General features: G+C 42.0%; 2 protein-coding genes across 2 annotated transcripts; both read left to right on the top strand.

Moving 5' to 3' along the window:
- Positions 1-635: 635 nt before the first annotated feature.
- On the top strand, positions 636-10,106 carry LOC117045283 (stromelysin-1-like). The gene is made up of 10 exons (XM_033146194.1): positions 636-785; positions 1,565-1,809; positions 2,806-2,954; positions 3,051-3,170; positions 4,835-4,996; positions 5,570-5,720; positions 6,969-7,102; positions 7,935-8,094; positions 8,519-8,622; positions 9,800-10,106. The coding sequence occupies exons 1-10, from the start codon at positions 678-680 to the stop codon at positions 9,901-9,903; spliced, it is 1,437 nt and encodes a 478-aa protein (XP_033002085.1). The 5' UTR covers positions 636-677; the 3' UTR covers positions 9,904-10,106.
- A 3,290-nt stretch (positions 10,107-13,396) lies between these two features.
- Positions 13,397-22,896, top strand: LOC117045282 (stromelysin-1-like). Its single transcript, XM_033146192.1, has 10 exons — positions 13,397-13,504; positions 13,932-14,176; positions 15,748-15,896; positions 15,992-16,111; positions 17,413-17,574; positions 18,387-18,537; positions 19,513-19,646; positions 20,481-20,640; positions 21,065-21,168; positions 22,703-22,896. The coding sequence occupies exons 1-10, from the start codon at positions 13,397-13,399 to the stop codon at positions 22,804-22,806; spliced, it is 1,437 nt and encodes a 478-aa protein (XP_033002083.1). The 3' UTR covers positions 22,807-22,896.
- Positions 22,897-27,815: the final 4,919 nt, after the last annotated feature.

Here is a 27,815-nt window from a genome sequence, read left to right as displayed (position 1 = left end):
AACCTGCTGCAACAGAAAGGCCTGTGTTATTTATTTCAGCGTATCTTATATTTACAAATTGATGTTTTATTCAATTCTTCATACAATTGCTCTAATGATTTCTAATTTATATAGATCATAAGAATTCAGTCTGTCGGTCAAATGTGAGCCTGTCAAATACTAAATAGCAAACGGATGGGTGATATTCAGTCCTAGTTATACTCAGAGTGGATCTATTGATCTGACGAATCCCTTAATTTCAGTGGGTCTATTCTGAGTAGGACTTAGTTGAATGCAACCAAATGTCTAGGAAGGATTGATAATACAAATAAGCATAGTATTTGAGTCGTGCAAGGGCTTGTCCTTATACTTTGTTTATCTTTAAAAAAAGAACTGTTCCCCTTCCCTTTGGTGAAAAAAGTCCCACTTGACGAATCTCAGCCACCTTCATAGTAATTGCCAAATCAGGGTTTTCACACTTGGCAGCTCCTGCTGTGTGTCACACTGCTAAAAGGAGCATTTTCTGTGTTTGGCTAGTCAACGGATGTTATAATGTTGTGAGTCATGCTTCTGTTGATTTTATAGAACAAACACGAAGTATATATAGAGGTCAATTGGGAGTACACAGGCAGATCCATCGACAGAGGGACCGAAGTGTTCTAAGACTCCAAGGCTGGGACGCAGAAGCAAAAGAGACAATGAAGAGTTTCCTACTGGCGATTGCGCTCTATGGAGCACTTTCTTGTGCTTTGCCCTTAACCCAGGAAGCTGATCAGGTTGCAGAAGCGGACCTGAATTTTGCCAAGGTAATGGTTGATTGTAGCATGGAGGAGAAACAGAATTCTGCTGGTAGATTGACTAGCAAAAAAAGTAGTCAGTTACTAAATGCTTTATGCAAAGTGGCATTCAATGCAGGGCTGGATTTAGGTTTGATGATAACCCAAGCTACGAAAGGTAGTGGGGCCCTTTATATGTCCAGCTGTCCTTTGTCAACAACTTGTTGCTGTTTTTTGTGTTGAATATATGCTATATGGTAATTTACGGACCTAATAGGTATCTATAGCCATTTGCACATAACAAAATAGAAGCCTACACAACACAAAACACTGTTGCTGTATGTAGGTTTTATTTTATTTGGGTTTTTTATCTTATATTTTGGAAATGTATATCCAGGTTTTTTTCCTTTAATTTTTTTTGGGGGCCCCCAAGAGAGTGGGGTCCTAAGCTATAGCTTGTTTAGCTTATACGTAAATCTGGCACTGATTCAATGTGATGCTTATAGCCTGGGGGAAATGTAGATTCGGTCCTCTCCTCCTCAGGGCTGCTTGATGGGTTAATTCTTCATGCAGTCCTACATAAATACACCTCGGAGCAACTCTCATTCAGCTGAGGAGGCATGCCTAGGATTGCATTGTTAATGTCTGTGAGATTCCGTTCCTTTGTCGGCAACATAGGTGCAATAGGTGAATGACCTTCTTCGTTGCGAACGAAGGCAGAAAGTATGAATGGCTAATTTTAAAACGCGAATGAATATATGTGAAAAATAATTCTATAAGCAATCAAATATATCTTTTCTTCCAATCAGAAATACATAGAAAACTACTATCCTGACTCCACATCAACGCCTGTCGTAAGAAGCAAAGGAAGTGACGATATCCCTGCTGACAAAATACGGCTGATGCAGGAACGCTTTGGGCTGAAAGTGACAGGCAGATTGGATTCAAACACTTTGGCTTTAATGAGGAAGCCCAGGTGTGGGGTTCCTGATGTAGCAGAATACAGCACCTTTCCCGGGGATCCAACATGGAAGAAAAGAAAACTGACATATAGGTAAGGTTTCAGTACACTTAATTGATTTTAAGATGCCATTGGAAGATGCTAGGAATGTTGGCATTCCTCAGTAAGAACAGTAATGGTCTTGCCTTAAAGTTGTCTAGTCCACCATGATTGATCTTCTTGCATAATGAAGAGTTGGGGCACAATTAATTACAGTTGTACCTTGGTTCTCAAACGCCTTGGTACTCAAATGCCTTGGTTCTCAAATGACGAAAAACTGGAAGTAAGTGTTCCGGTTTTCGAACGTTTTTCAGAAGTCGAATGTCCGATGCAGCTGTTGGCTATTGTTTCTGGGGCACCTGCACCAATCAGAAGCTGTGCCTTGGTTTCCGAACATTTTGGAAGTCAAATGGACTTCCGGAGTGAATTAAGTTTGGCACTTTTGTTTTTGCTATTTATTTTGCGTTTTCATATTTGAAGCTTTTTCGGTTAATTTGTTTTTGTGGAACCCAGTTCAGCTACTGATTGATTGTGTGACTGTGGAAATAGATAAAAGCCCCCCATCCAAACAATGACTATCATCAGTGCAGGTGAGAAAAAATAATAATTTTAATAATCTACAATACTGTCTTATTTATTTTATAGTACAGTACATTGATTTGCTTTCATTTTATGGATCAATGGTCTCGTTAGATAGTAAAATTCATGTTAAATTGCTGTTTTAGGGGTTGTTTTTAAAAGTCTGGAACGGATTAATCCGTTTTGCATTACTTTCTATGGGGATACTGTGCCTTGGGTTTGGAATGCTTTGGTTTTGGAACGGATTAAGTTTGAGAACCGGGGTACCACTGTAATTCATAGTTTGCAAGAAGCATAAAAGCCTGCTCATCATTGCATCGCTTTGATGCACCTAGAAGTACAAGGAGCATGGATTTTGTGTCAGATGTGCTGAGATATAGAAAGAAGTCTCTCTTTCAGCAGAGACTTCGAAAGATGTGTGGTGCCATTTCTTTCATACATACATTTTCTTTACGACTCCGTGTTTCACAGTGTTCTGAATTACACGCCAGACATGGACCGCGCTGATGTGGATGTTGCAATTGAGGGAGCTTGGAAAGTGTGGAGCGATGTGACCCCCCTGACATTCACCAGGGTTTATGGGGAACCTGCAGATATTGAGATCTCTTTTGCTGCTAGATGTAAGTAAATCACACACAAATAGATATAGGCAGTTTTACCCAGGATCCTGGCCAGGCGATTTATGTACATGTTCTTTGATTTATTTATTTTTAAAGCTCATGGTGACTATATCCCGTTCGATGGACCAGGTGGGCAATTGGCTCATGCATTTTCACCTGCTTTCGGTGGAAATGCCCATTTTGATGAGGATGAATCCTGGGTGCGGGATTTAACAGGTAATTTATTTACTTTTGTCTCAATATATTCAGCTGTACACTTGCCTGTAATGGCTTTCAGTGTGACTCTTAGTTACCTATACTGCAAAATAGTGAGACACGGATACCATTCTAATCCTAAGGTATAAAAATGTTTACCGTCATTTTTCCATGTATAAGATGCCCCCCCATGACAACCCCTATTTTTTAAACCCAAAATTAAGAAATTAAGTTTATTATCTTTTTGGGGGGTGGGGGTGGGGGAGGTCACTTCTGCCAATCGCTCACCCGCCTGCCCACCACTGCAAATAGCTTGTCACAGCCACTGATGATCGCACACTTCGCCACAGCCACCAATTGTCTGCCCGCTCACCACCACCAACAGCCCACCTGCCCACTTGCCACAGTCGCCAATCACCTGCCTGCCTCGCCACAGCCACCAATCCCTTGCCCAATTGCCATAGCCAATCTCCTGCTTGCTACTGCCATTAATTGCACGTCCCCCCTCTGCATTCACTATCTGTGTATAAGACGACACCCAATTTTTGCCTAATTTTTTAAAAAAAAAAATAGCAAAAAGCATCGTCTTATACACGGAAAAATACGGTATGTTTCTGACATACAAAAGCAACCTGTCTTCAGGCGGTCAAACTATGTGGGTGGCTTTAAAGGGGATTCAACAAATTCATGGGGGATAAGCCTACCAGTGGCTTCTAATGCATCCCAACTTCATGACTCTAATAGCGGTTGCTAGGAACTGCAAGTGGAAAAGGCATTGTTTCTCTCAGATCATGTTTGTGGGTTTCTGGAGGCTTCTGGAGGCTGGTCCATTAGGACCAAATGGAGTGCTGCCTCCTTCGGGGCCAACATTCTTTCCTTTTGACTTACAACCATTCTGATGGGTGGCCCTGCAGGGAGGTGGGTGGAGGCAACCCTGGAATTAATGGGCTCTGACTGTCATTGGCTCTGGCCGCGTCTGCTGCTTGCCCTTCTGACTCCCACTTCGCCAGTCCCAATGAGTGACAGCCACCACTGCCACCGTGAGCACAGCATGTGAGTTTAGATGGGTCTTGGGTGCTTATCTAGCAGGACTCTTCTGATGTTCATGGCATTTATTCCTTCCAAAACCATGTCTGATAGGAGCTTTTTCTTCAGAAGCCTAATCTGTTCCATCCAATATTTCTATTCTTCTAAAAAAAATTAAAGCAGCAAATACACACACACACACACAGAAAGAGAGAGAGAGAGAGAGTTAAATGCATATTTTTGAATGTACCAGTAGCGGTTTAGTCATGCTGGCCACATGACCCAGAAAACTGTCTGTGGACAAACGCCGGTTCCCTCAGCCTGAAAGCGGGATGAGTGCCGCAACTCCACAGTCGCCTTTGACTGGACTTAAGCGTCCATGGATCCTTTACCTTTACCTTACTGCTAAATATATGTTGCAGAACATATTACCTCTCAATAAAACACAATTTAAAATGCAGAAAGGCATTTTAGAAAGACAAAATCTGCTGGCTAGATACATTCTGCCACACATTAAGCCGGAAGAGGTTGAACTGGGTCACTCCCAAGAGGAATTTGCCAAAATCGAATTCCTAAAGTCCCCCCAAATGATATATATTTCACTATCTTATACCAAGGTGAGTTTTGCAACTACTGACAATCTTCCTGTTTTCTTTTAGGAGTCAACCTTTTCCTTGTTGCTGCTCATGAGTTTGGCCACTCACTGGGTCTCAGGCATTCTAGGGTTTGGGGGGCTCTGATGTTTCCAACTTATCAAGCTATGGACCCTCAAAACTTCAGGCTTCACCCAGATGACATTGAAGGCATCCAGTCCCTTTATGGTAAGTACAGAATCCCGGATGATGGTGTGGATTTATTCCATGCAAGAAGAGCACTGGCCTGGACCCTTAGCTTAAGGACATTCCCAGAAGGGAAATTGCCCATCACTTCCTCCTGCCTTCTGTTCCAGCAAAAGAAACTCTGGAGAGTGGCCTTCCGAACAGTATGCTATGGAGAGACTGTGGAAGACAGTGGCAGGAAACTGGAGCTCCATGAAATTCCTTAAAGTAACTTAGAGCCTGAAGGCAATTCCTCCTCCTTTCCACCCCACCCCCCAGAAACCCCTACATGCTCTTTCTCATTATTGTTATTTTTAGGGAAGCCCTTTAAACCTCAAGAGAGGCTTTTCAGGGGCAACGGTAGCTGGGCAAGAGAAGGGATTGGGAACTTTCCTTCTGTGAATTTCCTTAGTTTAGGATTCTAGTTCAGCTCACCACCTGATGTGAATTGGAGGAGCCAACCTGTTATTTCATCCCTTATCGGGTTTGACCATCATCCAATGAAGCCTCTTGCTCTGAGCTGCATCTTGCAAATCTTGCTTGTTCTTCAGTTCTTCTCTTGAACCCCTTTTCAAGGACCCCCTGAAGGTGGTGAAGATGGTGATGACAGTTCGTCGGGAAACCCAGAGGCACCAACAGAGGCACCGTCCACAGACTTGTGTGACCCCCGCTTGGCTTTTGATGCCGTTTGTTCTCTCCGAGGGGAAACCATGTTCTTTAAAGACAAGTAAGTTACCTCCAAAGCACTGACATGTTTCATTTCTAATTCAAAGTCATGCCCAACCCCTCCAGCTGCATTTCAACCCAAAGCACTGGAAGATGATATCTGGGTGTTCCCTTCCGTTTTGTTGGACTTTACTGCTACTTCAGATGGGTTTAATTGTTGACCTGCCATCTTGGTTTCCCATTCCTCTCTGGTAGGGACCTTGTCTTCTTTCCATCTCCGGGCTACTAGCATCCGGGCGGCTGTTGTTCCGTACATAAAAAGTCTGTGCCAAAATGGCAAAACTGACTGGAAAACTCAGAAACCAAGAGGATAAAAGCTTTATGAAAGAATGGAGGGAAATTATAAGTTATCTAGGAGACCACTGTAATCAGATGGAAACATTGGCAGGATTATTATTTCACTTGTAGTGTAACAATTACCATGGATAATATGGATTGATATAACACTTAGAGTTTGGAAGAATATGCAGTTTTAAATGTTTAACATGGGACCCCATGGGGGGTGGTTCCGAGATTCAGAGTAATCTCTGTTTATGGATATATATTTGGATTTTTTTAAAAAAATACATAACTTTTTATTTGCAAAATCAAATAAAAATAATTTCAAAATTATACTAATAAAAATTTAAAAATAATTGTTGTCCTGACAGTAGCACAGTGAATTTTACATATTTGCAGAGCTTGCTGTGTAATAAACAGAGAAAACGACCTTATACTGAGTCAGACCACTGGGTGACCTAGTTCAGTATTGTCTACACCAGGGGTCAGCAATTTTTTTCAGCAGGTGGCCGGTCCACTGTGCCTCAGACCTTGTGGGGGGCTGGACTATATTTTGGAAAGAAAAAAAACACATATGAATTCCTATGCCCCACAAATAACCCAGAGATGCATTTTAAATAAAAGGACACATTCTACTCATGTAAAAACACACTGATTCCCAGGCCATCTGCAGGCCGCATTTAGAAGGCGATTGGGCCACATCTGGCCCCCGGGCCTTAATTTGGGGACCGCTGGTCTACACTGCTGAGCAAAACCTTTCCTGGTTTTGAGACTGGGCACCTCTCCCAGACCTATCTGGTGATGGCGGGGATTGGATCTGGGAACTCCTGCATGCTAAGCTGGTGATCTACCACTGAGGTTCCTGCATTGCAGGGAGTTGGCCTAGTTGGACTAGTTGACCCTCGGGATCCCTTCCAACGCCGCCATTCTATGATTCTGTGTTTCTAAACATTCACATTGTCTCCCCCAGCTTTTTCTGGAGAAAGAATCCCCAAAGAAGAGATGTTGAAAAGGATCCTATTTCTGCTTTCTGGCCAGCTTTGAGCAAGGGCATAGATGCTGCGTATGAAGTCAAAGCTGATGACACAGTGTTCCTCTTCAAAGGTAAATGTTCCGAGTCCCTTGTGAGTGTGGAAGAATGGCAAATAAAGGAGCTAAGAAGGAGTTGAGTGGAGGGTGTTGTGTTATTAAGCAGAAATAGCTGCGTAAGAGGCTACAGAATGTTACTTACCAACTCCTAAGCTACAAAGTGTGGCTGTTAGAATGCGGTGTAAGACCTTGGGAGGCTAGGGATGAAGTTCTAACTCAGTCCTAACCTATCTTACAGGACTGCTGTCAGGGTATTGAAACTCTTTGAAGGAAAAAGTGGAATATAAACACAATAATGTATAAATAACATACATTCTGTGCTGCTGTTAGTGGAACTACTATGCGTTTCTTAGGATATCAGTCTAATAATAATAATAATTTTATTTTTTGTACTGCGCCCATCTGACTGGGTCACCTCAGCCACTTTATTTGTTTACTAAAACCATGTCAATGCCATTTTTGACATACCCATCATGAGGTTTTGAAGAAACATTACCTCAATATGACCTCAATATGTAACTTGCAAAACAAATAGATGAGCAGCCAGCATTAGGCCAAAAGAGACGTATTATTATAGTCAAGTGGTATCAATATCCTGGAAAGGCCTAAGGAAATCAATGAGTTTCTACCAAGGTACACAAATACCACCTGTATTGGGGCCTGCCTTGATTCAGGGGGAGGATGATTCCAAACAGGATCTTTCTCGTGTAAGCCAAGAAAGGCTAGTAGATCGCAGGGTGCTTCAAAACATCCTGGGATCCTCGGCTCTCTCATTCAGATTTGTTCCATATTCATGCAAAGCTCTCTCTCTCCATCATTTTCTTTCTTTCGGTCTTTTGCTTAACAGGACACAAGTATTGGGCCACCAAGGGGAATATTATACAGAGCGGCTTCCCCCAGAATATTCACAGCCTGGGCCTCCCCAGAAGCGTTAAGAGCATTGATGCAGCTGCTCATGACAGCAACTCAAAGAAGACATATTTCTTCTCTGGAAACAGCTACTGGAGGTAAGGGGAATTTACCCAGCTCACGTGGAGCGATCCAGAAAGTTCATTGAGAAGCTCTTTAAATCAGAAATGATGAACTAGTGGTCTTCAAGATGCCATTGGACTCCAAAACCCATCAGCCCCAACCAAAATTGCCAGTGAGCAGGGATGTTGAGAGCTGTAGTCTCAGTGACATCTGGAGGAGCAATCCTCCTTTAAATCCTTTGCAACTGAAATGCAAATAATGTATCACGTGCTTCTTGCTGCTTTGCCACACATCCCAGAACCAATGGAAGACACCTTTGTTTAAAAATCCCCAATGAAGGAAAGTCCTTTCATAATGCTCCCCACTGTACATATGTAGCTTCACATATAAGGAGTTTTCAATGTTGCTATTTCTGCTGGTGCAAAGAGCAATGAAATCTCAACCCATTCATTTCTATAGATATGATGAAGCCCAGAAGTCCATGGAGAAAGGCTACCCAAGAAAGATAGCAGCCGACTTCCATCAGGTTGGCGCCAAGGTGGATGCTGCTTTTCTGAATCATGGTGAGCAGATGATCATCTTCATGGTGCATAGTCTATTACACAATATTTTCTTCAGTGTGATGGTGAGATCATAGGAGGACTTGACCACATCTGCAAATGTGGCAAGTTGCTCAATGACCTGAGCATCTCAGGACTGCTCCCTTGCCCATCGTCCATGTCAGGATCTAAAAAGTAGGTCTTAGCTCTCAGAACCAGGTTGGTAGCTGAGTACAAAAGTTCGCAGTTTTTGAGACCAGTTCACAGACCCCCTGAAGCCCGTCCATGGACCCCCTGGGGGTCCACAAAGGACAGGTTAAGGAACCCCTGTCATAGAGGACTCTCTGCAGACGACAGCATTTGCTTAGCATCAGTGCTAGTGCAACTGAGTGTGAAAATTCCCCAGAGGCAGAAAGTTTTCCAAGAGGCAGTACGTTTCCGAGCACAATTCATAGGGTTGGTGCTGACCTTTAAAGCCCTAAATGGCCTTGGCCCATTATACCTGAAGGAGCGTCTCCACCCCTATCATTCAACCCAGACACTGAGGTCCGGCACCAAGGGCCTTTTGGCAGTTCCCTCGCTGCGAGAAGCAAAGCTACAGGGAACCAGGCAGAGGGCCTTCTCGGTAGTGGCGCCCGCCCTGTGGAACACCCTCCCAGCAGATGTCAAGGAATAAAACAACTATCTGACTTTTAGAAGTCATCTGAAGGCAGCCCTGTTTAGGAAAGTTTTTAATGACTGATGTTTTAATGTATTTTTAATCTTTTGTTGGAAGCCGCCCAGAGTGGCTCGGGAAACCCAACCAGATGGGAGGGGTATAAATAATAAGTTATTATAAAATTATTATTATTATTATTATTATTATTATTATTATTATTATTATTTTGAACCACGGCTGATCAGCAGAATATCAGCTTAGGGGAAACTCAAGGTTTGTAGAAGTACAAAGGAATAGTTGGAGGTGGGGGGGGGGGAGGATACAGAACAGCCCAAGGCTGAAATGGGAAAGGAGGAGAAAAAGAAATTGGCAGGGGGAGGTTGGGTAGGAATGGAGCATTGTGGTGGAGCAGAGTGGTTGGGATGCATGTATTCCTGGAAAAGTGAGTAGACTCATTCTGCACTGAGGTGTTTTGTAGGGTTTTGAGAGTTTCCATCATCCATTAGATCCACAGTTTTCACTCTCCCTCATTTTTCTTTCCAGGACATTTCTATTTATTCATTGGCTCAGAACAATATGAGTTTGACAGCAGAACCAAAAGATTTATTGGCATCAAGAAGAGCAACAGCTGGTTCGGGTGCCAATGATATGGGACAAAGAGTGATGCAACCCAGAAGAAGGGGATCTCCTGGGCATTGTGCTTGTTGGACTGTCCTGTGGTTGCATGAGCCACGGAACAAGCTGCGCTTTGAATAAGGAGCTTCTAAAATGGAAATTCCCCACTGTAACTTACCAAAGATCTTATTTTATTTTTTAAAAATAATAATCCTGTTTCTATCTTTGTCTTTTATATCAACGTTCATTTTACTTTTTGTAAACTGTTTATAGGTTTTATTCAAAATCAAGAAGTATATAACTTTTGTTACATAAATTAACAGATGTTTAATATAAATTATTGCAGTGAAGAATATGTATGTTCTATGCTACATTGTAATAAAGTGAATTTTTATTACTATTGTTGCTGTTGCTATATGATTATTACTGTTATTGTTATTCGTGGTTTATCACGAGGTCTTAGGGCAAGTTACAATTATTTAAAATACAATTTGAAAATCAGTTAAAATTATTTCATTTGTGAGAATAGGGTGGAATCTGAAATACGTATCCCAGGTGTAACGGGTCAGGGTAAGGAGGGTCTTCAGCATATGACAAAACTACATAAATGAAGGTGTCAGAAAGATTTCAGCCGAAATGGCCAGCGCTGGCTCTCCTCAGTCTCTTGATGGGATCTAAAATTAACTCAGATTTCTAATCTTGTTGTTGTTCAGTCGTTCAGTCGTGTCCGACTCTTCATGACCCCCCATGGACCAGAGCACGCCAGGCACGCCTATCCTTCACTGCATCCCGCAGTTTGGCCAAACTCATGTTAGTAGCTTCGAGAACACTGTCCAACCATCTCATCCTCTGTCGTCCCCTTCTCCTTGTGCCCTCCATCTTTCCCAACCTCAGGGTCTTTTCTAGGGAGTCTTCTCTTCTCATGAGGTGGCCAAAGTACTGGAGCCTCAACTTCAGGATCTGTCCTTCTAGTGAGTACTCAGGGCTGATTTCTTTGAGAATGGATAGGTTTGATCTTCTTGCAGTCCACGGGACTCTCAAGAGTCTCCTCCAGCACCATAATTCAAAAGCATCAATTCTTCGGCGATCAGCCTTCTTGATGGTCCAGCTCTCACTTCCGTACATTACTACTGGGAAAACCATAGCTTTAACTATACGGACCTTTGTCGGCAAGGTGATGTCTTTGCTTTTTAAGATGCTGTCTAGGTTTGTCATTGCTTTTCTCTTTCTAATCTTAGTCTTAGTCTAATTTAGTCTAATTTAGTCTTCCACATTCCTGATGTTAGCTTGACTGTGTGACTTCTCCTTCCCTGTAGGGTCGTGGATGAGCTTCTCCTGAATCATCACTTTCTCTTTTTGCTAAAAGAGGAAACTTTTCTTTCAAGAAAAAAAAGGAAATGTCTTTAAGTTAAAGAAGTAACCCATGAGACCATACCATTTATGGATGTATGAAATATATTACACAGAACAGCCCATAGGCTGTACCGACAGCTACCAGTTACACATATTTTTTACATTGGGAAAAAAGGTGTTTTTCGTAATAAAATTTCATTAATTTCATTTCAAGCAGATGCTCTACCACTCAGCTGTAAGCAGCTACGAAGAACGGATTAAAACTATGTCATCTTTCTAAGCAACTGGTTAGGCTTGTTTAGAGAATAATATTTTTCGCAAGTGCCGACAAGAGGGGCCTGCTTGATCTCAATAGGCAGGGAGTTCCAAAGTGTAGGCACTGCGACACTAAGCAATCAAGCTCTTACAACGCAGAACGGGTATTATTTGTAGTAGTGCCAACTCTGCCGATCGAAGTGATCAAGAGTGGCACATGTGGGGGTAAGGCCTTGCTTTCCGGACCAGTGAGAACACATGGTTCCACCAGGTGACCCCACTTACCAACCTAGCAGCCGTGTTCTGCACTTGTAGCAGCCTCCAGACCACCTTCAAGGGCAGCCCCACAATACAGTAATTCAGATGGGAGGTCGCATAACATGAACAGCTGAGGCTGGGCATCAACATATGTGCACATGTGTTTCTATTCTTTAGGTTTTCATTGTTCAGTCACATTCGGCTATCTTCTAGGAAGTGATTCATTAACGAACTAAAGCAGACTTCTGCATCCTTTCGTTACATCATTTTATTCCACTTTACTATGAGTCTGAATTTGCCCCTGTCCCTGTTGAGTTTTTTGTCAATTAAAATTGCTACAGAATTATTATTTTTTGTCATCCCACCCCCCAGCTTCTGTTTTTAGGAGGGATCATTCCAAATAGTCCATTATTGGCAACTGCAAAGTTTCCTGCTGGACATGGTGTTTTACCCACCAACAGACTCAATTTCTGTTTTCAGATAACTGATGAATGAACTAGGTATCTATGTTACAGGTAAAATAATAGGGTTGTTTCCCTGCAGTAAAGCATTTATGCTTATCTTTTGTGTGTACAGAGGGAAAGCCATAAATTGTATGTGTTTGAAACTTGAGACCATTGTTTTCTCTTGTGCTGCTGACAAAATCCCAGAAGAGCAGCATTATAGGTCTACTACTGTGTAAATTGTGCAAAGGAAAAAAACCCAGGCAGAGACAGACTTTGGGCTTTGAAATTTCAGCTTTGCCCTGTGAGACACCAAAATTTCTTTCCTTATCAACTGTAGTGAGAGAAGGCAAATAATGTTCTGTACCCAAAAATGATAAACAAGGTCACTTCTCAGACTTAGTTATGCTGATCGATGTCAGAATTTTTCTAACAATTTCTGCTGATTTCCTAGGAAAATTGTCTAAAATTTCCAGAACTTGAAATTGGAAATGTCTGTGTTATTTATTTCATCATATCTTATGGTTAATGTTTCATTCAGATAATGCCACAATTGCTATAATTGTTTCAAGTTTATATAGATAATAAGATTTCAGTCTATTAGTTGACATGATCCCAATATAATGGGATTTCTTCAACTAAAAAGAAAAGGTTTGGTGGCGTTCACCACTAGTCTTACACAAAGTAAACATTTTGAGGTTAAAGAGTATAGCTAATTTGGGCTTATTAATTTTAGGGAGTCATTCTAATTAATTAATTAATTACTTGGAGGCAAAACCCTGTGTGATGAACCTCACTCACCTTCCTAGTCATTGCCAAATTAGGGCTTTTGAACTTAACAGACTCTGCCGCGTGTGTCAACTCTGCTAAAAAGGACACCAGACTCCACCTCTATTTGCTCCACCTCTATTGAATAAATTGAGAATGGTGCCATTCTAATTATTTAATTATTTGGAGGAAATGTCCCAGTCACTTTCTTGGTAATGGCCAAATTAGGACTTTTGAACTTAACGGACTCTGTGCGTGTCACTCTGCTAAAAGGGACATTTTCTGTGTTTGCCAAATCAACGGATGTTATAAAGTTGTGAGTCATGATTCTATAGAACAGACATGAAATATATATAGAGGTCCACTGGGAGCACATAGGCAGATTCATTGACAGAGGGACTGGACAGTTCTGGGTTCTCCAAGACTGGTGCACAGAAGTGAAAGCAGAATGAAGAGTTTCCTACTGGCAATTGCGCTCTGTGGCACACTTTCTTGTGCTTTGCCCCTAATCCATGAAGCTGATCAAGTGGGTGAAGCGGACCTGGATTTTGCAAAGGTAATGGTCGATGGTAGCACAGAGGGAAGCAGAATTCCACTAGCAGTTTGACTAGCAGAAAAAGGTGGTCAGTCACTAAATGTCTTGCATAGTAGCACTCAAGGTAAAGTTGTGTATACTTAAAGGCTGTGAAAATGTATATTCCAACCTCTGCTCCTCCATAGGCTTACTGAATGGGGTTGGGTAAAATAGACTACACGCCTACATGCAATCCGACATCCATACGTGTTGACGTTCCACTGAACTGAGAAGAAGTGCATAGGATTCACTGTTAATGTCTGTTAGCTTCAGTTTTCATGTCTATAAAATGGGTGCAATGGACAAATAACCTTCCTCATTGGTTGGGGGGAGGTAGAAAAATCAAAATTTTAGTATGTAACATTTAATAATTATACAAGCAATCAAATGCATCTTTTCTTCCCATCAGATACACATAGAAAACTACTATCCTGATACAACATCTACACCTGTCGTAAGAAGCAAAGGAAGTGACGATATTCCTGCTGACAAAATACAGCTGATGCAGGAACGCTTTGGGCTGAAAGTGACAGGCAGATTCGATTCAAACACTTTGGCTGAAATGAGGAAGCCCAGGTGTGGGGTTCCTGATGTAGAAAAATACAGCACCTTTTATGGGAATCCAACATGGAAGAAAAGAAAACTGACATATAGGTAAGGTTTCAGCGCACCTGATTGAATGTAAGATGCTTGTTATTGCCAGATTTCAGCTCTTGACTCCCCGCAGGAACCTCTAGTGGATAATGAGAAGCAAGTTCAAGGTTGTGGGTAAGAGGCAAAGGTGAGTCAACTGCAGGGAGCCCGCAGCATGGGCGAGGGCATAGATACCAGACAGCCTAGTTCCCTCTCCATCTTTATCCTTGTACCTTGGTGCCAGAAGAGAGAAGCAAATCAGAAAGCTGTCCCCCACTTTCCTTTTTTATTGCTATCTCAGAATGTTGAAAGACTGCTGGGAGGGGGGGGAATATTCAGTTGGGGGGGGAGAGAGAATGGGATGGAGTATCCTAAAAGATGTAATGCTTGCCTGGCCAGCTGGAATCCTAATCAGAAACACTCCAGGCTGCCAATTTTGGATAGTACAACTCCCAGTTGTAAGCAACCCTGTTTTCAGCCTGAATTCATTGGAATGTTACCATTTGTCAGTAGGAACAGTTAACGTCTTTCCTTAAAGTTGTCTGGTCCACCATTATTGGTGTTCCTCTGTAATGAAGAGCTGAGGCACAATTTTGTTGTTGTTGTTGTTGTTATATTATTATTATTATTATTATTATTATTATTATTAATTGATTTTCTTGATTGTCTTGATTATTTTTATTAAGGATTTTCTTGATTTACAAAGGTAGTGCAATGTCTCGTATAACATTTTTACAAATCAGTTTTTGTTTTTGAGACATTAGGAAGAAAAAGGGGGGAAGAGAGGTGGGTGGGATGGGGAGATAGGTGGGGTGGGGTGACAATGTTTTTATTTTACTTGATATGAGTAGAGTTTGGTCTCAGCCTTGTTTGTGTAGGTTCTCTGTTGTTCGTTTGTGCTCCTTTGGTGGTGAGAGAGGTCGGGGTTGGCGTAGGGTGTGATTGTTCATTTGTGGTTGGCTGTGGTGATCTTTTCTTTCTGTGTGAGTGGGGTTGGTGGGTGTTTTGGATCAGGTTAGCCATACTGATTTGTATGCTGTCAGTAGATTTTTGTCATTGTCTTGTTGGACTCTGTGTGTGATGAAGGGAAACCACATCGGGGTGAAGGTGTCTTCTTCTGTTTGTCCCTGTGTCATTTTCAGGTAACTGGTTATTTTTCTAGTAGGGCTGTTTCCCATACTATTTGGTAACATTGGTCCATGTTTGCTCCTGTCAGGTCTTTCCAGTGTCTGGTTATGATGTTTCTGGCTGCTGAGAGTAGATGGATTATGAGTTCTTTGTGTTGTAAGTGGGCATTATTGTCTTGGAAGATGTTTAGTAAGACCAATTCTGGGGTGGTTTCTAACACTTGCTTGGTTATTTTACATATTTCTCGTGTGGTTGAGCACATCCGTAGTTTGTAAGAAGTGCAAAAGCCTGCTCATCACTGCATCACTTTAATGCACCTAGAAATAGAAGGGGCAGGGATTTTGTGTCAGATGTGCTCAGCTGTAGGAAGACGTCTCCTCTTGCACCAGAGGGTAAGACTTTGAAAGGCGTGGGATGCTTTTTCTTTCAAACGTGTGTTTCATCTACTACTGTGTGTTTCACAGAGTTCTGAATTACACGCCAGACATGGACCGCGCTGATGTGGATGTTGCAATCAAGAGAGCTTGGAAAGTGTGGAGCGATGTGACTCCCCTGACATTCACCAGGGTTTATGGGGAAGCTGCAGATATTGAGATCTCTTTCGTTACTGGAGGTAAGTAAGGCAAATGCAAATAAGAATAGTAGGCTTACCCAAGTTCCTGACTGGGTGATTCATATATATGTCCTTTGATTATTATTTTTTAAAAGATCATGGTGACGGTATTCCCTTCTATGGACCAGGTTACGATTTGGCTCATGCATTTTCACCTGCCTACGGTGGAAGGGTCCATTTTGATGAGGACGAACTCTGGACAAGGGATTTAACAGGTATTTTAATTGTTTATCTCTTAATATATTCAGCTGTTTACATTCTCTAGATTGTTATAATTTATTCGACTGCTTAGTATATTAAACTGTAATATATTCAGTGGCTGTCAAGGTGACTCTTCATTACATTTACTGCAAAATTTTGGGACGTGGGTACTGCTCAGATCTGAGGGTGTAATAATAATAATAATAATAATAATAATAATAATAATAATAATAAATACCCCGCCCTCCCAGCCAAGACCGGGCTCAGGGCGGCTAACAATAAAAACTATTGATTAAAATAAAACTTTAAAACAGGATTAAAATACAACTTGAATGCAGCCTCATTTCAGTGGAAGGTCAGAATCAAAACTGTTTGGGGGGAGAAAACGTCAAATCTTCACCAAGGCAAACTATCCAGACTGGTCCTACGTTGGCCAGAAAAAAAGCCAGGGAAGTACCCAAAAGGGGGTACCATCACAGAAGGAAAAGGAAAGAGGGGGAGGGGATCAGGCTGATTCCAAGCCAATGGCTAGGCGGAACAACTCTGTCTTACAGGCCCTGCGGAAAGAAATCAGAACCCACAGGGCCCTGGTCTCATGAGACAGAGCGTTCCACCAGGCCGGAGCCAGTGTTGAAAAGGCCCTGGCCCTGGTTGAGGCTAATCTGACTTCCTTGGGGCCGGGACCTCTAGAGCGTTGCTATTTATGGACCTTAAGGTCCTCTGCGGGGAATACCAGGAGAGGCGGTACCATAGGTACGAGGGTCCTAGGCATGAAAATCCTTATTTGTTTAGAGGCCTTACTCTATGTTTTTGACACACAAAAGCCACCCAACGCCAGACAGCTAAACTATGGAGTTCACTACTGCAAGATGCTGCAATAGCCCCCTATGTGGGTGGTTTTAAAAGGGGATTAGACAAATCCCTGAAGGATAAGGCTATCAGTGGCCACTAGCCTTCATGGCAAGTAGCAAGGGCAGTGTTCTCATGGGTCATGTGGGCAGGACCGGTGCTAGGGCTTCTGGCGCCCTAGGTGACACCAATCTTCTGGCGCCGCCCCCCGCCAAAGCCTGCATAATGCAACATAACGCAATTTTAAATGCAAAAAGGCATCACATTAGAAGCACAAAATATCCTAGATAGATACATTCTGCCACACATTAGGCAAGAAAGGGTGGAACTGGGTCATTCCCTACAGGAATTTGCCAAAAATCACATCCCTAAAGCCTCCTGAGTGATAAACATTTTTTTTTTTATTCCACTATCTTATACCAAGGTGAGTTTTGCAACTACTGACAATCTTCCTGTTTTCTTTTAGGAATCAACCTTTTCCTTGTTGCTGCTCATGAGTTTGGCCACTCACTGGGTCTCAGGCATTCTAGGTTTTGGGGGGCTCTGATGTTTAAAACCTATCAAGCTATGGACCCTCAAAACTTCAGGCTTCACCCAGATGACATTGAAGGCATCCAGTCCCTTTATGGTAAGTACAGAATCCCAGATGATTGTGTGGGTTTATTCCATGCAAGAAGAGCACTGGCCTGGACCCTTAGCTTAAGGACATTCCCCGAAGGGAAATTGCCCATCACTTCCTCCTGCCTGCTCTTCCAGCAAAAGAAACTCTGGAGAGTGGCCTTCTGAACAGTATGCTATGGAGAGACTGTGGAAGACAGTGGCAGGAAACTGGAGTTCCATGAAATTCCTTAAAGTAACTTAGAGCCTGAAGGCAATTCCTCCCCCTTCCCACCCCACCCCACCCCCCAGCAACCCCTACATGCTCTTTCTCATTATTCCAGTTACAGGTGGGTAGCCGTGTTGGTCTGCCATAGTCAAAACAAAATCGAAAATTCTTTCTAGTAGCACCTTAGAGACCAACTGAGTTTGTTCCTGGTATGAGCTTTTGTGTGCATGCACACTTGGTATCTGAAGAAGTGTGCATGCACACGAAAGCTCATACCAGGAACAAACTCAGTTGGTCTCTAAGGTGCTACTAGAAAGAATTTTCGATTTTGTTTTTTCTCATTATTGTTATTTTTAGGAAAGCCCTTTAAACCCCAAGAGAGGCTTTTCAGGGGCAGCGGTGGCAGGGCAAGAGAAGGGATTGGGAACTTTCCTTCTGTGAATTTCCTTAGTTTAGGATTCTAGTTCAGCTCACCACCTGATGTGAATTGGCGGAGCCAACCTGTTATTTCATCCGCTGTCGGGTTTGACCATCATCCAATGAAGTCTCTTGCTCTGAGCTGCATCTTGCAAATCTTGCTTGTTCTTCAGTTCTTTCTTGAACCCCTTTTCAAGGACCCCCTGAAGGTGGTGAAGATGGTGATGACAGTTTGTCGGGAAACCCAGAGCCACCAACAGAGGCACCGTCCACAGACTTGTGTGACCCCCGCTTGGCTTTTGATGCCGTTTGTTCTCTCCGAGGGGAAACCATGTTCTTTAAAGACAAGTAAGTTACCTCCAAAGCACTGACATGTTTCATTTCTAATTCAAAGTCATGCCCAACCCCTCCAGCTGCATTTCAACCCAAAGCACTGGAAGATGATATCTGGGTGTTCCCTTCTGTTTTGTTGGACTTTACTGCTACTTCAGATGGGTTTGATATAACAGAGTTTGGAAGATTATGCAATTTTAAATGTTTAACATGGGACCCCATGGGGGTGATTCCGAGATGCAGAGTAATCTCTGTTTATGGATATATATTTGGATGTGTTTTTTTTTTTTTTTTTAAAAAAAACATAACTTGTATTTGCAAAATCAAATAAAATGATTTCAAAATAATAATAATAAAAATTAAAATAATAATTGTTGTCCTGTCAGTAGCCCAGTGAATTTTACATATTTGTAGAGCTTGCTACAAATATGTGTAATAAACAGAGAAAACCACCTTATACTGAGTCAGACCACTGGGTGACCTAGTTCAGTATTGTCTACACCAGGGGTCAGCAATTTTTTTCAGCAGGTGGCCGGTCCACTGTGCCTCAGACCTTGTGGGGGGCTGGACTATATTTTGGGAAAAAAATTACATATGAATTCCTATGCCCCACAAATAACCCAGAGATGCATTTTAAATAAAAGGACACATTCTACTCATGTAAAAACACACTGATTCCCGGGCCATCTGCGGGCCGCATTTAGAAGGCGATTGGGCCGCATCTGGCCCCCGGGCCTTAGTTTGGGGACCACTGGTCTACACTGCTGAGCAAAACCTTTCCTGGTTTTGAGACTAGGCACCTCTCCCAGACCTATCTGGTGATGGCAGCGATTGGATCTGGGAACTCCTGCATGCTAAGCTGGTGATCTACCACTGAGGTTCCTGCATTGTAGGGAGTTGGCCTAGTTGGCCTAGATGACCCTTGGGATCCCTTCCAATGCTGCAATTCTATGATTCTGTGTTTCTAAACATTCACATTGTCTCCCCCAGCTTTTTCTGGAGAAAGAATCCCCAAAGAAGAGATGTTGAAAAGGATCCTATTTCTGCTTTCTGGCCAGCTTTAAGCAAGGGCATAGATGCTGCGTATGAAGTCAAAGCTGATGACACAGTGTTCCTCTTCAAAGGTAAATGTTCCGAGTCCCTTGTGAGTGTGGAAGAATGGCAAATAAAGAAGCTAAGAAGGAGTTGAGCAGAGGGTGTCGTGTTATTAAGCAGAAATAGCTGTGTAAGAGGCTACAAATGTTACTTACCAAATCCTAAGCTACAAAGTGTGGCTGTTAGAATGCGGTTTTAAGACCTTGGGAGGCTAGGGATGAAGTCCTAACTCAGTCCTAACCTATCTTACAGGACTGCTGTCAGGGTATTAAAACTCTTGGAAGTAAAAAGTGGAATATAAACACAATAATATATGAATAAAATAAATTTTGGGATGCTGTTAGTGGAACTACTATGCGTGTCTTAGAATATCAGTCTTATTATTATTATTATTATTATTATTATTATTTATTTTTTGTACTGCACCCATCTGACTGGGTCACCTCAGCCACTTTTTTTGTTTACTAAAACCACGTCATTGCCAATTTTGACATACCCATCATGATGTTTTGAAGAAACATTACCTCAATATGACCTCAACATGTAACTTGCAAAATAAATAGATGAGCAGCCAGCATTAAGCCAAAAGAGATGTATTATTATAGTCAAGTGGTATCAATATCCTGGAAATCAATAGGTTTCTACCAAGGTACACAAATACCACCTGTATTGGGGCCTGCCTTGATTCAGGGGGAGGATGATTCCAAACAGGATCTTTCTCGTGTAAGCCAAGAAAGGCTAGTAGATCGCAGGGTGCTTCACAGCATCCAGGAATCCTGGGCTCTCTCATTCAGACTTGTTCCATCTTCATGCAAAGCTCTCTCTCTCCATCATTTTCTTTCTGTCTGTCTTTTGCTTAACAGGACACAAGTATTGGGCCACCAAGGGGAATATTATACAGAGAGGCTTCCCCCAGAATATTCACAGCCTGGGCCTCCCCCAAAGTGTTAAGAGCATTGATGCAGCTGCTCATGACAGCAACTCAAAGAAGACATATTTCTTCTCTGGAAACAGCTACTGGAGGTAAGGGGAACTTACCTAGCTCACGTGGAGCGATCCGGAATGTTCATTGAGAAGCTCTTTAAATCAGAAATGATGAACTAGTGGTCTTCAAGATGCCATTGGACTCCAAAACCCATCAGCCCCAACCAAAATTGCCAGTGAGCAGGGATGTTGAGAGCTGTAGTCTCAGTGACATCTGGAGGAGCAATCCTCCTTTAAATCCTTTGCAACTGAAATGCAAATAATGTATCACGTGCTTCTTGCTGCTTTGCCACACATCCCAGAACCAATGGAAGACACCTTTGTTTAAAAATCCCCAATGAAGGAAAGTCCTTTCATAATGCTCCCCACTGTACATATGTAGCTTCACATATAAGGAGTTTTCAATGTTGCTATTTCTGCTGGTGCAAAGAGCAATGAATTCTCAACCCATTCATTTCTTTAGATATGATGAAGCCCAGAAGTCCATGGAGAAAGGCTACCCAAGAAAGATAGCAGCTGACTTCCATCAGGTTGGCTCCAAGGTGGATGCAGCTTTTCTGAATCATGGTGAGCAGATGACCATCTTCATGGTGCTAGCCTATTAAACAATGTTTTCTTCAGTGTGATGGTGAGATCATAGGAGGACTTGACCACATCTGCAAATGTGGCAAGTTGCTCAATGACCTGAGCATCTCAGGACTGCTCCCTTGCCCATGGTCGATGTCAGGATCTAAAAAGCAGGTCCTAGCTCTCAGAGCCAGGTTGGTAGCTGAGTACCAAAGTTCGCAGGTCCAATCCCTGGTGTCTCCCGTTCGGCCTGGGAAAACCTCCTGTCTGAGACTGTTTTCTTGCGCACAAGGATAATTTTCAAAGTAACAAGAAAGAAATGGAAGGGGGGGGGACATTATCTTTTGAGACCAGTTCACAGACCCCCTGAAGCCCGTCCATGGACCACAAAGGACAGGTTAAGGAACCCCTGTCATAGAGGACTCTGTGCAGACTACAGCATTTGCTTAGCATCAGTGCTAGTGCAACTGAGTGTGAAAGTTCCCCAGAGGCAGAAAGTTTCCCCAGAGGCAGTACGTTTCCGAGCACAATTCAAAGGGTTGGTGCTGACCTTTAAAGCCCTAAACGGCCTCGGCCCAGTATACCTGAAGGAGCGTCTCCACCCCCATCATTCAACCCGGACACTGAGGTCCAGCGCTGAGGGCCTTTTGGCGGTTCCCTCACTGCGAGAAGCAAAGCTACAGGGAACCAGGCAGAGGGCCTTCTCGGTAGTGGCGTCCGCCCTGTAGAACGCCCTCCCATCAGATGTCAAGGAATAAAACAACTACAGTGGTGCCCCGCTAGACGAATGCCTCGCTAGATGAAAAACTCGCTAGACGAAGGCATTCGTCTAGCGGAAGCCTGCCCCGCTAGACGAAAAAGTCTATGGGGCTGCCTCGCAAGACAAAAAATTTTCGTCTTTTTTTTTCTTCGTTTTGCGGAGTGCGGCTGTCATTGCCGCTCTGCAAGATGAAAAACCCGCGAGACGAAAATTTTCGCAGAACGAATTATTTTCGTCTAGCGGGGCACCACTGTATCTGACTTTTAGAAGACATCTGAAGGCATCCCTGTTTAGGAAAGTTTTTAATGACTGATGTTTTAATTTATTTTTAATCTTTTGTTGGAAGCCGCCCAGAGTGGCTCGGGAAACCCAACCAGATGGGAGGGGTATAAATAATAAGTTATTATAAAATTATTATTATTATTATTATTATTATTATTATTATTATTATTATTATTTTGAAAAACGACTGATCAGCAGAATATCAGCTTAGGGGAAACTCAAGGTTTGTAGAAGTACAAAGGAATAGTTGGAGGTGGGGGGGGGGAGGATACAGAACAGCCCAAGGCTGAAATGGGAAAGGAGGAGAAAAGGAAATTGGCAGGGGGAGGTTGGGTCGGAATGGAGCATTGTGGTGGAGCAGAGCAGTCGGGACGCATGTATTCCTGGAAAAGTGAGTAGACTCATTCTGCACTGAGGTGTTTTGTAGGGTTTTGAGAGTTTCCATCATCCATTAGATCCACAGTTTTCACTCTCCCTCTTTTTTCTTTTCAGGACATTTCTATTTATTCATTGGCTCAGAACAATATGAGTTTGACAGCAGAACCAAAAGATTTATCGGCATCAAGAAGAGCAACAGCTGGTTCGGGTGCCAATGATACGGGACAAAGAGTGATGCAACCCAGAAGAAGGGAATCTCCTGGGCATTGTGCTTGTTGGCCTGTCCTGTGGTTGCATGAGCCACGGAACAAGCTGCGCTTTGAATAAGGAGCTTCTAAAATGGAAATTCCCCACTGTAACTTACCAAAGATCTTATTTTATTTTTTAAAAATAATAATCCTGTTTCTCTCTTTGTCTTTTATATCAACGTTCATTTTACTTTTTGTAAACTGTTTATAGGTTTTATTTAAAATCAAGAAGTATATAACTTTTGTTACATAAATTAATAGATGTTTAATATAAATTATTGCAGTGAAAATATGTATGTTGTATGCTACATTGTAATAAAGTGAATTTTTATTACTATTGTTGCTGTTGCTATATGATTATTACTGTTATTGTTATTCGTGGTTTATCACGAGGTCTTAGGGCAAGTTGCAATTATTTAAAATACAATTTGAAAATCAGTTAAAATTATTTCATTTGTGAGAATAGGGTGGAATCTGAAATACGTATCCCAGGTGTAACGGGTCAGGGTAAGGTGGGTCTTCAGCATATGACAAAACTACATAAATGAAGGTGTCAGAAAGATTTCTGCCCAAATGGCCAGCGCTGGCTCTCCTCAGTCTCTTGATGGGATCTAAAATTAACTCAGATTTCTAATCTTAGTCTTAGTCTAATTTAGTCTAATTTAGTCTTCCACATTCCTGATGTTAGCTTGACTGTGTGACTTCTCCTTCCCTGTAGGGTCGTGGATGAGCTTCTCCTGAATCATCACTTTATCTTTTTGCTAAAAGAGGAAACTTTTCTTTCAAGAAAAAAGGAAATGTCTTTAAGTTAAAGAAGTAACCCATGAGACCATACCATTTATGGATGTATGAAATATATTACACAGAACAGCCCATAGGCTGTACCAACAGCTACCAGTTACACATATTTTTTACATTGGGAAAAAAGGTGTTTTTCGTAATAAAATTTCATTAAGTTCATTTCAAGCAGATGCTCTACCACTGAGCTGTAAGCAGCTAGGAAGAACGGATTAAAACTATGTCATCTTTCTAAGCAGCTGGTTAGGCTTGTTTAGAGAATAATATTTTTCGCAAGTGCCGACAAGAGGTGCCTGCTTGATCTCAATAGGCAGGGAGTTCCAAAGTGTAGGCACTGCGACACTAAGCAATCAAGCTCTTACAATGCAGAACGGGTATTATTTGTAGTAGTGCCAACTCTGCCGATCGAAGTGATCAAGAGTGGCACATGTGGGCGTAAGGCCTTGCTTTCCGGACCAGTGACAACACATGGTTCCACCAGGCGACCCCACTTAACAACCTAGCAGCCGTGTTCTGCACTAGTAGCAGCCTCCAGACCACCTTCAAGGGCAGCCCCACAATACAGTAATTCAGATGGGAGGTCGCATAACATGAACAGCTGAGGCTGGGCATCAACATATGTGCACATGTGTTTCTATTCTTTAGGTTTTCATTGTTCAGTCACATTCGGCTATCTTCTAGGAAGTCATTAACGAACTAAAGTAGACTTCTGCATCCTTTCATTACATCTTTTTCTTCCACTTTACTATGAGTCTGAATTTGCCCCTGTGCCTGTTGAGTTTTTCTTCAATTAAAGTTGCTACAGAAATCTTTTTTTTTTTTTTTTGGTCACCCCACCCCAAGCTTTTGTTTTTAGGAGGGATCGTTCCAAATAGTCCATTATTGGCAACTGCAAAGTTTCCACATGACCTGGAAGCTGTACGCCAGCTCCCTCGGCCAGTAAAGCGAGATGAGCGCCGCAACCCCAGAGTCGTCTGTGACTGGACCTAATGGTCAGGGGTCCCTTTACCTTTACCTAAATAATATCTAAACACTGAACTTTTTATGTTCTAATTCAAAGTCAGGCCCCACCTCCAAGAACAATTGTACTCAAAGAGTACTCTGCAAACAAAATGAATCAGCAATGACTTTTCCCTTATGATGCAAATAACCATCCATACTAAGCTCAACATACTGCTCATTAAATTCATTCAACATGCCCTCCTTGGCGGGTAAGGTAAGAACAATTGCAAATAGTACTAGTCAGTATTGACTGGGCATCTTGTAGTTTTTTGTGGTGGTTCTGGAGATGGCTTTGTCTAGGGTGACTCCCAGATTATTGAATGCTCTCCTTTCCATGGCACATTTGACTCCATTTTTGGCTCTCTTTCTACAGTGGGTCAAGATGCATCCTTTTTTACCCAGGTCCTTGAGGCTGGAAGATGATTTCTAGATGCTCCCTCTTCCTTTGCTGGTCTTTTTTTTTTTTTTTGCTATTTAAAATAGTTTTAATTGCTTAGTTATAATAAGCATTGTATGGCTTCTTGTGGGTAACCTTCCTTGAGACTGCTAACAATATGCATAACAAATAAATAGGCCCAAAGGTAGAATGTAAACCTTATACACAAAACATTACCAAGAAAGAATTTTGATATAGTGAAAATAAGGAAACAGAGGAAATTGTCTTATACTAATTCCAGTCATTGGTCCACATAGCCCAGTATTGTCTACATTGACCACCAACCACTCTCCAGTGTTTTATACAGGAGGAGGGTCTTTTCCAGCCCTACCTGCATGCAAAGCTGATGATCTACCATTGAGCCACTGCCCTTCTTCTGTAAACATTCATATTCTCTTCCCCAGCTTTTTCTGGAGAAAGAATCCCCAGAGAAGAGATGTTGAAAAGGTTCCTATTTCTGCCTTCTGGCCAGCTTTGAGCAAAGGCATAGATGCTGCATATGAAGTTAAGGCTGATGACACAGTGTTTCTCTTCAAAGGTAAATATTCCAAGTGTGAATGAACAGCAAGCAAAGGAGCTAAGAATGATGGAAGGAGTGTCTTGCTATTAAGCAGGATGACCTGTACAAGATGCTGGAGTTACAGAATGTCAATGACCAAATCCTACCTGTTCCAGTTCAATAAGTTACACAGTATAGCTACAAAGTCTATTATTATTATTATTATTATTATTATTATTATTATTATTATTATATTGAGAACTGAAGCTACAACTGGGGTGTGGGTGTGTGAAACTGGACAGATTCTCTCATCTCTATCCAAACAGATTTTTTTATTTCCTTTATCTATTTTTTCTTCCATCATAGAACTCAAGGTTCTTTAAATAAGTTTGCCAGGTAGTTCCCCATCAAGGCACTGACCATACCTCAACTTGCTTAGCAGCAGCAAAGTGGTCACATCATGTGCCCTCAATGTGCAGGATATTGCTTCCAAATCCCCATTATCCTGAGCAGAAGGAATAAGGTGGATTAGGAATGGCCCTGCCCTACAATTGTCTCTGCAGGGCCTGGGCTTTCTCATTCAGGTTTGTTCCATCTTCATGGAAGGCTCTCTCAATCTCTTTTTTCCCCTTTTTCCCTTTTTACTGTCTTTTGCTTAACAGGAAGCAAGTATTGGGCCACCAAAGGAAATACAATACAGATCGGTTTCCCCAAGAATATTCACTCCCGAAAAGAGTTAAAAGTGTTGATGCAGCTGCTCATGACAGCAACTCAAAGAAGACATATTTCTTCTCTGGAAACCGCTACTGGAAGTAAGGGGAACTTACCTATCTCATGTGGGGCAATTCTGAAAGTTCATTGAAAAGTTCTTTAAATCAATGAGTTCTCAACCCATTCATTTCTCTAGATATGATGAAGCCAAGAAATCCATGGAAAAGGGCTACCCAAGAAAGATAGCAGCCGACTTCCAGCAAATTAGCTCCAAGGTGAATGCTGCTTTTCTGCAACATGGTAGGTAGACAACCATCTTCATTAAACAACCCCCCCTAATCCAGTATGGCCATATATAGTTGTAATGGTGAGATAGAAGGACTTGACCACAGATGTGAATGTGGCAGGTTGCTCAACCACCTGAGCATCTCAGGACTGCTACCATAGCCATGGTCCATGCCAGGATCAAGAATGTAGAAGATGGGACAGACCTTAACCCCTGCCATAGCTCTGTCCAGGGTACATATAGATTTGCAGAAGCAGAAAGGGAAATGTGACGGAGGGGGTGCAGAACAGACCAATGAGGACTGAACATGCTCAGTGGCTTAACTTCAACAGTGGGGGAATAGGATATCTGGTGTGGTTGGGTGTGGAATGAACCATTGTGGAGGAGCAGGGGTGCTTGACTTAATGGAACAGTGACTAAGAGCATTCCACACTGAGATATTTTGTTGGTTTTTGAGAATTTCCTTCATGCATTCGATTCACAATTTTTACTCTCACTCTCTATTCTTTTTAGGACATTTCTATTTATTCAGTGGATCAAATCAATATGAGTTTGGCAGCAAAGCCAAAAAAGTCATTAGCATCAAGAAGAGTGACAGCTGGTTTGGGTGCCAGTGACACAATACAAAGGAAAAAGTGATGAAGCGCAGAGGAAGTGAATCTCTCTTGGTCTGGGCATCGGGCAATGCCCACTGGGCACCATCTTTGTTGGCATGACTTGGTCTCTCCATGAGCCATGGCATTTTGAATAAGGAAGTTTTTATATATTTGTTATTAACCGATGGTAGATTGCAACTATTCAATGATTCTTTATTTCTATTTTTCTATTTTAAATTATTTTAAATATAATTTTTAACTCTGCCTTTATTGATAGTCTTAATGTTTGTTTTACTTATTTGTAAACTACTTGAGGATTTTATTTAAAACTGAGCAGGACACAATTTTTTAAAACAAGAATATATATATAATATAAATTATTGCAGCAAACCATATATTTTTGTACAATACTGTGCAATAAAGTGATTTATTAATATTACAATCAAAGTTGCTGTTGCTATTATTGTTGTTGCTATCATTATCCACACTTCACCATGAGGCCCCAGGACAGGTTGCAACCATTTAAAAATACAATATTTAAATCAGTTAAAACAAACAACAATCAAGGAAATAGGGTGGGTCCTGAAATATATCATGTGGAAAATATATCTCTCATGTGCAAAAGACCTGGGTAAAGTGTGCTTTCAGCAT

Source organism: Lacerta agilis, chromosome 4 (assembly GCF_009819535.1).
Source record: "Lacerta agilis isolate rLacAgi1 chromosome 4, rLacAgi1.pri, whole genome shotgun sequence".
In the NCBI taxonomy this organism is placed as follows: Eukaryota; Metazoa; Chordata; class Lepidosauria; order Squamata; family Lacertidae; genus Lacerta; species Lacerta agilis.
This window is presented reverse-complemented; position numbering and strand designations above follow the sequence as displayed.